The following is a 12,977-nucleotide window of genomic DNA, read 5'->3' as shown; positions in this document are numbered from 1 at the left end:
GCTTTTGTTTGCGTGCCTTCCAGACAGGTCATTCCATACATGGAGCTAGGGCAAAGGAAACAGGATGCGGGGTGTAATGTGACAGCCACAGGGAAAGTGCATCGCAGGCAGGCAAACAGAATGTAAGGGCAGCCCAAAGCATCATGGATACAACCCTCCCCATCAGGATCAGATTCACTATCAGCGACTAACATGAAATTTACTGCAGCTACGTGATACGGCCACAAAACCCCTACCATCCAGGCCATGCCGTCTTCTCACAGCTCCCGTAGTGCATGAGGTAGAGAAGCCTGAAGTGCCACCCCATCAGGTTCAAGAACAGCTACCTCCCTTCAATCATTTGGATCATGAGCAAACGAGCCAGACCCCTAATCACTGCAGTTTAGCAGCACGATGACCACTTTCATCACTCTCCAGACTTTTCTGTTGTTGTCTTAATTGTTCTTTGCTGAAGAAGTCGTGCATAATTTAAATCTCTGTTTTTTTGTGAGTGTTGTGTCACTATGTGACCGTAATGCTGCTGCAGGTGTGATCTTCACTATACCTGGACAGATACGGACTACTGTGCTTTACGCCTTGTTGCTGGAGGATTGTTGTTTCGTTTAGCTATATATGTGTGTATGGCTGAATAATAATTAAACTTTAACTTGATATTGTACATAAGGCAACAAAATCAACTTTAATTTTTTTGACTTTGAAAGGCTCAGAGTTCAAGAGTTCAAGTTTATTGCCATAAGCATGTATACCCAGGGTATAAATGGCATGAAAGTTAGTCTTTTTCTACAACAGCACAGTACATTCTAAAACATAACAAACATAAATTACATCAACTTGACATCATACATTAGACATAAATTAACATATTATACATAACTGACATGGCAAAATGAACAACAACATTGGGACAAATAGACTGTCACCAGGTCAGTTCAAGAACCTGCTGTGGCGGGAACAGCCCTTTCTTTAGCTCATTAGATTTATTTTCCACATGAACATCAAACCAACCAGTGAAATGCATCGTTTGCATCAAATCAGATCAAATCAGTGACAATTGTGCTTGGGGCAGACTGCGAGTGTCGCCAGGTTTCCTGTACACTTCGCTAATGCAAATATCTACTCAACCAACCATTCAATGCATAAGGGAACCCAGACATAAGACCATAAGAGACAGTAGCAGAATTAGGCCATTCAGCCCATCGAGTCTGCTCCACCATTACATCATGGCTGATCCATTTCCCTCTCAACCTCATTCTCCTGCTTTCTCCCCATAACACTTCACACCCCGACTAATGAAGAACCTATCAGCCTCTGCGTCAAATACACCCAAGCACCTGGCCTTCACAGCCGTCTGTAGCAACGATTTCCAAAGAACCACCACCTTCTGGCTAAAGAAATTCCTCCTTCTCTCTGTTCTAAATGGATGTTCCTCTATTCCGAGGCTGTGCCCTCTGGTCCTACGCTCTTCCACTACAGGAAACATCCTATCCACATCGATTCTATCTAGGCCTTTCAATGTTCGATAGATTTCAGTGAGAGCCCCCCTCATTCTCCTAACTTCCAGTGATTACAGGCCCACTGCCTTCAAATGCTCCTCATACATTAACCCGTTCATTCCTGGAATCATTCTCATGAACCTCCTCTGAGGGGCCCAAAACTGTGCCTTATAAAGCCTCAGCATTACATCCTTGCTTTTATATTCTAGCCCTCTTGAAATGATTGCTAGCATTGCATTTGCCTTCCTCACCACTGACTCGACCTTCAAGTTAACCTTCAGAGAATCCTGCACAAGGACTCCCAAGTCCCCTTGCACCTCAGATTTTTGAATTTTCTACCCATTTATAAAATAATATATGCTTTTATTCTGTCTGTCAAAGTGCATGACCATACACTTCCTGAAATTGTATTCCATCTGGCACTTCTTTGCCTATTCTCCTAATCTGTCTGTCCTTCTGCAGCCCCAATACTTCCTCAATACTACCCGCCCCTCCACCTGTCTTCATATCGTCCGTAGACTTGGTGACAAAGCCATCCAAATCACTGATGGGTAACTTAAAAAGAGGTTGTCCCAACACCGATCCTGCGGAGCACCACTAGTCACCGGCAGCCAAGCAGAAAAGGCTCCCTTTATTCCCACCCTTTGCCTCCAGCCAATCAGCCAATTCTCTATCCATGTTATAATCTTTCCTGTAGTATTATGGGCTCTTATCTTGTTAAGCAGTCTCATGTGCGGCATCTTGTCAAATGCGTTCTGAATATTCAAGGCACACCATCCACTTATTCTCCTTTGTCTATCCTGCTTGTTATTTATTCAAAGAATTCCGCAGGTTTGTCAGGCAAGATTTCCTTAAGGAAACCATGCTGACTTTGCCTTATTTTATCATGTGCCTTATCCTTAACAATCGACTCCAACATCTTCCCAAGGTCAGGCTAGCTGGCCTATAATTTCCTTTCTTATCACAAACAAGAGAAAATCTGCAGATGCTGCAAATTGAAGCAGCACACACAAAATGCTGGAGGAACTCAGCAGGCCAGGCAGCATCTTCGTTCCTGACGAAGGGTCTCAGCCTGAAACGTCGACTGTACTTTTTCCATAGATGCGGCCTGGCCTGCTGAGTTCATTCTGCATTTTGTGTGTGCTGCTTCCTTTATTAAGCCTGCCACTCTTCGTGAAGAGTGAAGTGACATTTACAATTTTCCAGTTGCCATGAACCTTGTCAGAATCTCATGATTCCTGAACAACCACTACGAATGCCTCCACAATCATTTCAGCTCCATCTTTCAGAACTCTGGGGTGTAGTCCATCTGGTTCAGGTGGCTTATGTACCTTAAGACTTTTCAACTTCCCTAACATCTTCTTCCTAATAATAGCAACTTCACCCACTTCTGCCCTGACACTCTCGAACATCTGGCATACTGCTAGCATCTTCCACAGTGAAGACTGGTGCAAAATACTTATTCACCACTTGTCTCCTGATCTCCCATTACTACCTCTCCAGCATCATTTTCCAATGGTCTGTCTATTCTTCCCTCTCTTTTACTCTTTATATATGTGAAAAAGCTTTTAGTATCCTCTTTGGTATTATTGGCCAGCTTGCATCATGTTCACCTTTTCAATCTGTGTGGCTTTTTTTGGTTGCCTTCTGTTGGTTTTTAAAAGTTTCCCTCCCACTATATGTTGCTCTGTTATATTCACTCTCTTCTGTTTTTATGGTAACTTTGACCTTCCCTTGTCAGCATGCTTGTGTCATCCTTCCTTTAGAATAAGGCATTTGTCTTTTCCTGGGAGCCCAATCGAATCCAATTCATTAGCAGGAGCAAATAAAAACAAAGTAGGGACTGGTGGAGTGGCTATTGTTGGAGAGGATCAGTGTTAGATTAGAGAGGCTTTGGCAAAAACAGGTCTGGCAAGGTAAGTTTCAGTCCTGACGAAGGGTCTCGGCCCGAAACATCGACTGTACCTCTTCCTAGAGATGCTGCCTGGCCTGCTGCGTTCACCAGCAACTTTGATGTGTGTTGCTTGAATTTCTAGCATCTGCAGAATTCCTCGTGTTTGTGGCTGAAAGAAGTTGGGAGCTTAACATCCAAGGATACACCTTGTATCAAAAGGGCAGGCAGGTAGGCAGAGGGGGTGGTGTGGCTCTGTAGGTAAAAAATGAAATCAAATCCGTAGAAGGAGGTGATATAGGATCAGAAGATGTAGAATCGTTGTGGGTAGAGTTAAGAAACTGCAAGGATAAAAAGACCCTGATGGAAGTTATATACTAACCTCCAAACCAGCATGTGGGCTACAATTTGCAATGGGAGATAGAAACTACATGTCAAACAGGCAATATGGTGAAAGTCACTGGGCATTCCAACATGCAGGTAGATGGGGAAAATCAATCGGACATGGTCAAGTGGTTCATTTGGTGTTCTGACCAAACATCAGAATGGGGAAGAAATGTGATCTAAGTGACTTTGACCATAGAATGATTGTTGGTGCCAGACGGGATGGTTTGAGAATCTCAGAAACTGGTGATCTGGGATTTTCACACACAACAATCTCTGGAGCTTACTGAGAATGGTGTGAGAAACAAAAAGTATTCAGTGAGCAGCAGTTCTGGGGTCAGAAATGCCTTGTTAATGAGAGAAGTCAGAGGAGAATGGCCAGAGTGGTTCAGGGTGACAGTAGTTCAAATAAACACACAAAATTCTGGAGGAGCTCAGCAAACAGGCAGAATCCATGGAAATGAATAAACAGGGACCATTCTTCAGGATTGAGAAAGAAGGGGGAAGAGGGCAGAATAAAAAGGTGGGGGAATGGGAAGGAAGGTAGCTGGAAGGTGATGGGTGAAGCCGGGTGGGTAGGACAGATGAAGGGCCAGAGAGGAAGGAATCTGATGGGAAAGGAGAGAGTACCGTGCAAGAAAGGGAAGGAGGAGAGTACACAGGGGGAGGTAAGAAGCCAGAGTTGGGAATAGAGGAGGGGGGTGGGAGGGAAATGTTTTATCAGTGGAAGGAGAAATGGATGTTCATGCCCTCAGGTTGGACGTTACCCAGACAGAATGTAAGATGTTGCTCCTCCACACAGAGGGTGGCCTCATCATAGCGGAAAAGGAAGCCCTGGACCGACTTGTTTGAATGGGAATGGGAATGGGAGAGTGCGATCCCTGTGGAAAGCAGAGAGTGGGGAGAAGGTAAAGATGTGTTTGGTGGTAGGATCCTTTTGGAGGTGGCGGAAGTTGTGGAGAATGGTGTGTTGGTTCAGAGGCTCACGTGGTGATATGTACAGACAAGGTGAACTCTGTCCCTGTTAAGGTGATGGGAAGATGGGGTGAGTGCAGATGTTCAGGAAATGGAGGAGATGCAGTGGGGGCATCATTAATGGTGGAGGAAGGGAAACCTCGTCTTTGAAGAAGGGGGACACCTCTGATATCCTGGAAAGGAAAGCCTCATCCTGGGTCAGATGCGGTGGAGACGAAGGAACTGAGAAAAGAGAATAGCGTTTCCTTGAAGAAGGGTCTCAGCATGAAACATTGACTGTCCACTTCCATGGATGTTGCCTGACCTTTTGAATTCCTCCAGCATTTTGCGTGTGTTGCTTTGGATTTCCAGTGTCTGCAGATTTTCTTGCTTTTAGTATCACAAAGAAACACTCGTTACAACAGTGGAGGGCAGAAGAGCACCTCTGAATGCACAACACGTTCAACCTCGAAGTGAGTGAGCTACAGCAGCGGAATGCCACAACGACTTACACCCCTATACCTAATAAAGCGTGCACTGAGTATACATCTGAATAAAAGTTGAACAGGTTGTTGAAATTCCGATGTTTGGAGTGAAGGGGCAGTAAAATTCAAAGAGCCCCCCAGGACTCAGGCATGGGAATCATTTCTTGCTTTTAGTGCTAATAATTCCTTTCTTAAATGACAGGAACAAAAAGGAACTCACTAAAAAGGGTGCACAATCTGTACAACACACATCAAAGTTGCTGGTGAACGCAGCAGGCCAGGCAGCATCTCTAGGACTGTACCTCTTCCTAGAGATGCTGCCTGGCCTGCTGCGTTCACCAGCAACTTTGATGTGTGTTGCTTGAATTTCCAGCATCTGCAGAATTCCTGTTGTTTGCACAACCTGTACAAGTGGGTTTGATCAAACAATGTTATCAGTGCAGTAGTACACATTTCTTGGAATGTGGGATTAGTGTGAATGAGTGCATGGATTCAGTGGGCCAAATGGCCTGATCGCATGCTGTATCTCTCTGCATTGGTCAGCCAGTGAACTGGAAGAGCAGAGAGATGGGGAGAAGGAGGGAGGTTGGGACAGGTAGGTGACAGCTATGGAGAAGATGGGCAAAAGATCTCATATCTTCCCCTATATAACTTCCCCTATATCGCCGTGTTTTCGCGCACCTCGCATAGCTTCCCCTATATCGCTGTTTTCTTGCACCTGTCATACCTTCCCCTATATCGCCGTGATTTCGCACACCTCGAAAGGTGCTGTGTTTTTGCTCACCTCTCATAACTTCCCCTGCATCGCCGTGTTTTCGCTTCCCTCTCATACCTTCCCCTAAATTGCTGTGTTTTCGCGCACCTCCCATAGCTTCTCCTATATCACCGTGTTTTCGCACACCTCTCATATATTCCACTGTAGCGCTGTGTTTTCGCACACCTCCCATACCTTCCCCTTATCGCTGTGTTTTCGCGCACCTCCCATAGCTTCCCCTATATCGCTGTGGTTTCGTGCACCTTTCATAGCTTCCCCTATATCAAGTGCCCTGCTACCTGCAATTGTTTGTTGGAATAGAAACAGGGAAGAGCGATGTAAAGGCCATGGTGTCACTCAGCAACACATCCCAGTGACTCCCTCGTCTTTCCTTTGGGGAACATAAATACTTATGGCACAGAAGGAGGAGGCCATTTGGTCCATCGTGTAGATTCTGGCCAAGCACACTCTTAATCCCACTTCCCAGCCCTGTGGGTCGTTAAAAATGAGCAATTCTTCAATATGTAGAGGTTTGCTGCCTCTGCTCTCGTTTTGGATAGTGAGTGCCAGCTGATCGAGTGCAGTAACATCATGTGCACCACGATAGTGTAGCAGATACCATGACATTATTCCAGCTCGGAGCGTGCTGGAATCCGGAATTCGATTCCGGTGCCGTTCTGTGGAGAGGCTGTGTACGTCCTCCCCGCGGAATGCTTGGGTTTCCCCCAGGTCATCTGTTTCCTCCCACAGTCTGAAGATGTACCGGGTAGATTAATTGTCCCGTGGTGAGGTTGGGGCTCATTGGGGTTGTGGGGTTGCTGGGGCAGTGTGGCTTGAAGGGCTGGGAAGACGTACCCAGTGCTGCAATGCTCAATAAATATGCTTATTCTCAATTCCTGTCTAAACTTTCCACCCATTATTAATACGTCCCTGGCTCCTGACCTCCCCTCAGGAAGGAATCAGAGTCAGATTTATTACCATTGCCATATGCCATGAAATTTGTTGTTTTGTGGCAGCAGCATAGTGCACAAAAAAACTATGTTGTAATAAGAAATATTAAACAAAAAAAGTGTGCAAAAAGACAACAAAATAGTGAGTCAGTGCCATTCAGACAAAGCTAATGGCGGAGGGGACGAAGCTGTTCCTGCAACATTGAGTCTGTGATGGTAGTAATAAGGAAGCGAGTGTGTTCTGGATAGTGAGGGTTGTTATTAATGGACTCTTCCTTCATTAGCATCGCCTATTGAAGCTGTCGTCAATTAAGGGAGGCTTGTGCCTCTGGTGGAGCTGGTCAAGTTACAACCCTCTGTAGCTTTGTCTGAGCCCATGCGTTGGCCTCTCGATACCAGGCTGTGACGCAGCTAGTCAGAATACTCCCCACAGTACTGTCACGTACTCCATGACGGGTTAAAGAACCAGCAGAAATGGAGAACACCTTGGAGTCCAGTATTCCTATTAATTAATGGTATTTATTAGTAATTACACAGTACAGTAATATAAATGCAGATAAATCAAACAGATTAATATTGATTATATATCAGTAAGTGTGGAAATATATGAAAACTAAGCTTCTTCAAGTCTAGGGGTAAATAGGTAGTCTTACGATGATGAATAAAGTTCAGTTCCGTTTGTGGTATTGAGTTGAGTAGTGATGGAGAGGGAGAGATTTGAGTCTTCAGGTGAGCTGACACCGTCGAATTTCCCGTTGTCCTCCAAAATCCTTTAGAAGTCACCGACCATGACCACAACAAAGGGATCTATTCTGTGGTGGAGCTATCAACCCAGGTGAGGGTTGGACACACAAATAACTCCCCACCGGTCACGCCCTGTTTACACGGCAAGAGCCACTGATCGATCCTCCAAAACCCACTTTTTCTGTGGGCACAACAAAGCTCATTCACTGTCCAAAATCATGTGTCTGAGGTCTATCATCTGACCTCCTATTTATCTCACCGTACTGAGTACCAACTGTCATTCAAACAGCTCCTCCCTTCGCTGTCTGTGTAAGAATGTACAAGCAGGCCATGTCCTTGGGAAAGTATAAACAAACTGTGAGCAGTCCTTGTCTCTCTCTCTCTGTCTCTCTCTCTCTCTCTATTTACCTACCTCTCTCTATCAATCTATTTCTCTCTCTCTCTCTCTCTGCCCCCCGCCCCCCAAGATGTCAGTGTTAAATAACTGTCTCTCTCTTTTCAAAAGCACAGTTCACAGGGGCCACTCAGGACCCTGTCACAGTACATTTGGAGAAATTTGCTGGTGCCTCGTGAGATACGGCTGCTGTCATGCCTTTTCCATAACTGCATCAATATGTTGCGCTCAGAATTGATCTTAGAGACGTTGTCACCCAGAAACTTGAATCTGCTCACCCACTCTGCTGTTGACCAGTCGTCGAGGAAGAGGATCCTTTATGTTAACCCTGTCTGAGTTTCTCATAACTGTGATCATCGGTTCCCTCTTCCTCAACGAAGGACCAGCAGCAGAGTGGGTGAGCAGGCTGCATCTCAAGCACTTGGAGACGAGATGGAGATAGTTGGGTTTCTCGGTGGGCTGCGTGACAATTATAGTTAAGCAGATCAGCAAATGAACTGGAGGTCAAGTGAAGATGACTTTCAACAGAATGAAGTTGAAATAACTGATTAATACCTGATTAACGGTATCCAGTCACCTCAAGACGAGAGTAAGATTGGCACAAAACACACATACAGTCTCCAGGTGGTAGGGGGGTACATTGTGTTAGATGCCAATGTGCCAACACTAACAGTCTGTTCTTTCCCAATTCTACCAGCAAATCATGAAGGACAAGTGGATAAACGTTGGCTGCGATGGGGATGAGCTGCGGCCTTACACGGAACCTGAACAGGACCTAGGAGATAACAAACGCATAGGTGAGCATGGCTCCTCCTTCAGCAACAAACTTCTGTCCTCGCAGTTATCCTCCCTGGTTCAAACTCCTCAGGTGTGAGATCACACTGCTTCCTGTACAGGTATCTTCAGGTTACCTACCCTGCAGGTTGGAAATAGATGGTCATTCCTTCACCATCTCTGGGTTCAGACACCAGAACTCCTTCCCCAGTATATCAGTGGCATAGTGATTAGGGCAACACATTACAGCCTGGGGCATTCCGAGGTTCGGAGTGCAATTCCAGCGCCATCTCTACATTCTCTGCATGGAATGCATAGGTTTTCCCTGGGTACGCCAGTTTCTTCCCACAATCCAAAGATGTGCCAGGTAGGTTAGTGGGTTTTCTGGTTATTGTAAAATTGTCCCGTGAGTTAATCGAGTCTGTTAGGGAGGCTTGAAGGGTGGAAGAGCCTATTCAGTACCGTATCACTAAATAAATAAATATCCCTGTGGCGGTATCATCAGCACACAGACTGCTGTTATACAAATAAAAGGCTCACTCCCAGCCTACAAGTGATGAGCTTTACTTGTCACATGTAAATCGAGTGAAATACGTTATTTGCATCAACGACCAGCACAGTCTGAAGATTGAGCTGGACTCAGCCCACAAATGTCGCCACTTTTCTGGCGTGAACGTAGCACGCCCACAGCTTACTGACACCAACCCGTGTCTTTGGAATGTGGGAGGAAACTGGAGCACAAAACTGGAGGAAACTCTTGCGGTCACAAGGGGAACGTACAAACTCCTTACAGACAACGGTGGTAATTGAACGCCGATCAGCGATCGCTGGTGATGTAAAGTGTTACGGTACTGTGCTGCCCACCAAAAAGTAATTAGAGACGGGCAGTAAATGCTGGCCTTGCCAACAATGCCTAGATTGGAAAAATTAGTAAAAAGTTTTTAAGTTACAGAGACTTCTCTAAACTAAACACAAGAGATTCTGCAGGTGCTGGAAATCCAGAGTAACACACACAAAATACAGGAGTAATTCAGCAGGCCGGGCAGCATCTGTGGAAATGAACAAACGTTTTGGGCTGAGACCCTCCTCAGGACTGGAAAGGAAGGGAGAAGATGCCAGAATAAAAAGTTGGGGTGGGAGGTGGTGGTGTAGGAGGACAAGCTAGAAGGTGATAGGTGAAGCCAAGTGGGTGAGCAAGGTAAAGAACTGGAAAAGAAGGAATCTGACAGGAAAGGAGAGTGGACCACGAGGGAAAGGCAAGACGGAAGGACAGCAGGGGGAGGTGATATACAGGTGAGGAGATGAGGTAAGAGGCGAGAATGGGGAATAGAAGAAGAGGAAAGGGGGAGGAGAGAAGGAAAAAAAAGGATAAAAAAATACCAGGTTAGAAAGTCAATGTTCATGCTATCAGATTGGAGGCTGTACTCTAACAGAATATGAGGTGTTTCTCCTCTACCCTGAGAGTGCCCTCATCATGCCTGAAGAGGAGACCATGTTGGAACGGGAATGGGGATAGGAATTAAAATGGTTGGCCACTGGGAAATTCCAATTTTTGTGGATGGAGTAGAGGTGCTCAACAAAGTGGTCCCCCAATTTATGTCAGGTCTCACCAATGTAGAGGAGACCACATCGGGTGCATGGAATATAATAGATGACCACAGCAGATTTGTGGGTGAAGTGTTGGCTCACCTGGAAGGACTGTCTGGGGCCCTGAATGGAGGTGAGGGGGGAGGTGTAACACTTATTCTGGGTGGGGACAAAGGAACAGAGAAAAAGGAATAGCATTTTTATAAGAGATAGGTTGGGAAGAGGTTTAGTTAAGGTCGCTGTGGAAATTAGTAGGTTTATAAAATATGTTAGTTGACGGTTTGTCTCCAGAGGTAGAGACAGAGAGATTGAGAAGGGGCAGGGAGGTGTCAGAAATGAACCAGGTGAATTTAAGGGCGGGGCGGAAGTTGGAGGCAAAGTTGATGAACTTGATGAGCTCAGCGTGGGTGCATGCAGCAGCACCAATGCAGTCGTCAGCGTAGCACAGGAAGAGTTGGGGAGCATTAGCGGGGAAGACCCATGGCTACTCCTTGAGTTTGATGAATGGGGGAGGAGTGAGGGAGAAGTTGTTGAGGGTGAGGACCAGTTGTTGGAGGAAGAGGGGACTTGGCTGGTTCTTTTATTGAAAAAGAAACAGAGCTTTCAGGCCTTCTTGATAGGAGATAGAAGTGTACAGGGACAGGACATTCATGGTGAAAATGAGACAGTCAGGGCCAGCGAATTGAAAGGTAGTGAGGAAATCAAGAGCATGAGAAGTGTCGTGGACGTAGGCAGGAAGGGACTGAACCAAGAGGGATAGAATCGAGATATGAGGACACGAGTTCAGTGGGGCAGGGCCAGGCAGAGACAATGGGCCTACCGGGACAGTCAAGCTTGTGGATGTTGAGTAGGAGGTAGAAGTGAGTATTGCTGGATAAGGCAACTATGAGTTGTGGCAGTGGATGGGAGCTCTCCAGAGTTGATGAGGTTAGTGTAAGTGCAGGAGACAGTAGCCTGATGGTCCAGAGTGGGGTCCTTTTCAGGGAATAAGTCAGTCTAACCTTCAGAAGGCCAGTCTGAGTTGTGTGTTTGGGCACGCGCCTATGACTTGAAACCCGTCTGTCGATGTTGTAAAGCCCATCACCCCTGTTGCTGCACAAGCTGCTGAGCAGAGTCCCCTGTCCTGGGCCAGCCCCTCGGTCTAGCCCATCTTCACATTTCCTAGATGTGAAGATCCTTCCTCTCCCAGGGATGAGGTCTCTGGGCCTTCTGTTGGTGTTCGTGTAGCTCTGAGTTTTTACAAGATGGGGTTGCTAGCTCCATGTCCAACCCTCTCCTCTCACAGCTGAGCTTGAGCCCGTCCATCTGAAGTAACACAGTTTAACCTTCTCTCTATTTTTGTTACAGAAGTAATGGTTGGAATGGGTTACACACGAGAGGAGATTAAAGATGCCTTGACCAAGCACAAGTACAATGAAGTGACAGCCACCTACCTCCTCCTGGGCAGAAATACAAGTGAGGTAAAACACCTTCTTGGATATCACTGACATATGTCATGAAAGTGTTGCTTTGTAGCAGCAGGGTAGTGCAAGACATTAAAAAAAACATTACCCTCAGTTACAATAAAAAATAGCACAAAAGAAGAAAGCTGAGGTAATGAGAATGGGCCATTCAGAAACCTGAACCAACTTGGGCCTGGTTAAGCAGAGAGATGAAAGGTTGGCTCTATTCGTCATGTGTACATCAAAACATACAGTGAAATGTGTTGTGTGCCAACTGCAGTCAGCGAGGGTTCCACTGGGCAGAGACACAAGTGATGCCCAGACCTTGCTGCCATTTGCTTTTTACTGCTCTTCCAGGTGGACGCTGTCGATTCCCACACCGGCAGTAACCTCTCGTTGGCCAAGGTTCGGCCCAGTAACGAGCTGAACACCAGTACTACGAGCCAGAGCTCGACACACAGTAGAAGCCAGCGAAGCTCATCCACCTACCACCGGCAGCGTCGACATAGCGACTTCAGTAAGTAGACCTTGGCACTTCCCTGGCCACTGTGCCCAACTGACCCCCTCTCACGACAGGCCTGCTGGGCAGGGGGAAAGCAATTCTGAAACTTCTGGTAACCAGCCCCCACTTGCTTATTTTTCCCCTTTATCCCTCATCACCCTGTCTCTTCCCCTCCTCTGTTCTTTCTGTCTGCCCATCACTCTTAAAAGTCCTTCCATCTGTTCCCCTCCATGTCTCCCTCCCAATATTCCCTGCTCGACTTTCTTTTCCTAATTCCATCACCTTCAGACCATTATCACTTCCACCTATAACCCCTTCCCCAATCTTCGACACCATTCCCACTCTTCCCACCCTCCTCCATCTGCCTACCCCCTCCTTTCTTACCTGGATCCACTTATCATCTGCTAGATCTTGCTGCGCCCTTTCCTCCACCCTTTTCATACCTTTGTCTGGGTGAGGGGTGAACTTGAGGAGGATTAGGGTGGATTTAGGATGGAGGAGTGGATTTGGGGAAGACTAAGTGGAAGGATGAATTTGGGGAGGATTTGAGATGAAAGGGTGGATTTGGGCTGCATGTGGGATAGATTTGTGAAGGGGCAGGTCAATTTGGAATGGTGCAGGGA

At 46.4% G+C, this 12,977-nt stretch overlaps 1 protein-coding gene across 6 annotated transcripts in view; it reads left to right on the top strand.

Moving 5' to 3' along the window:
* The window catches only part of LOC140203940 (MAP/microtubule affinity-regulating kinase 4-like), a 123,536-nt gene that overhangs the window by 50,507 nt on the left and 60,052 nt on the right, over positions 1 to 12,977 (top strand). For all 6 annotated transcript variants that reach the window (XM_072270116.1, XM_072270115.1, XM_072270114.1 and 3 more), the window contains exons 9-11: positions 8,747 to 8,846; positions 11,758 to 11,870; positions 12,210 to 12,369. In XM_072270116.1, the coding sequence (XP_072126217.1) occupies positions 8,747 to 8,846; positions 11,758 to 11,870; positions 12,210 to 12,369 (373 nt within the window). The remainder of the gene's footprint in view (positions 1 to 8,746; positions 8,847 to 11,757; positions 11,871 to 12,209; positions 12,370 to 12,977) is intronic.

The sequence above is a fragment of the Mobula birostris genome, chromosome 10 (genome assembly GCF_030028105.1).
Source record: "Mobula birostris isolate sMobBir1 chromosome 10, sMobBir1.hap1, whole genome shotgun sequence".
NCBI classification, from domain to species: domain Eukaryota; kingdom Metazoa; phylum Chordata; class Chondrichthyes; order Myliobatiformes; family Myliobatidae; genus Mobula; species Mobula birostris.
The sequence above is the reverse complement of the archived record's forward strand: the minus strand, read 5'-3'. Positions and strand labels throughout refer to the sequence as shown.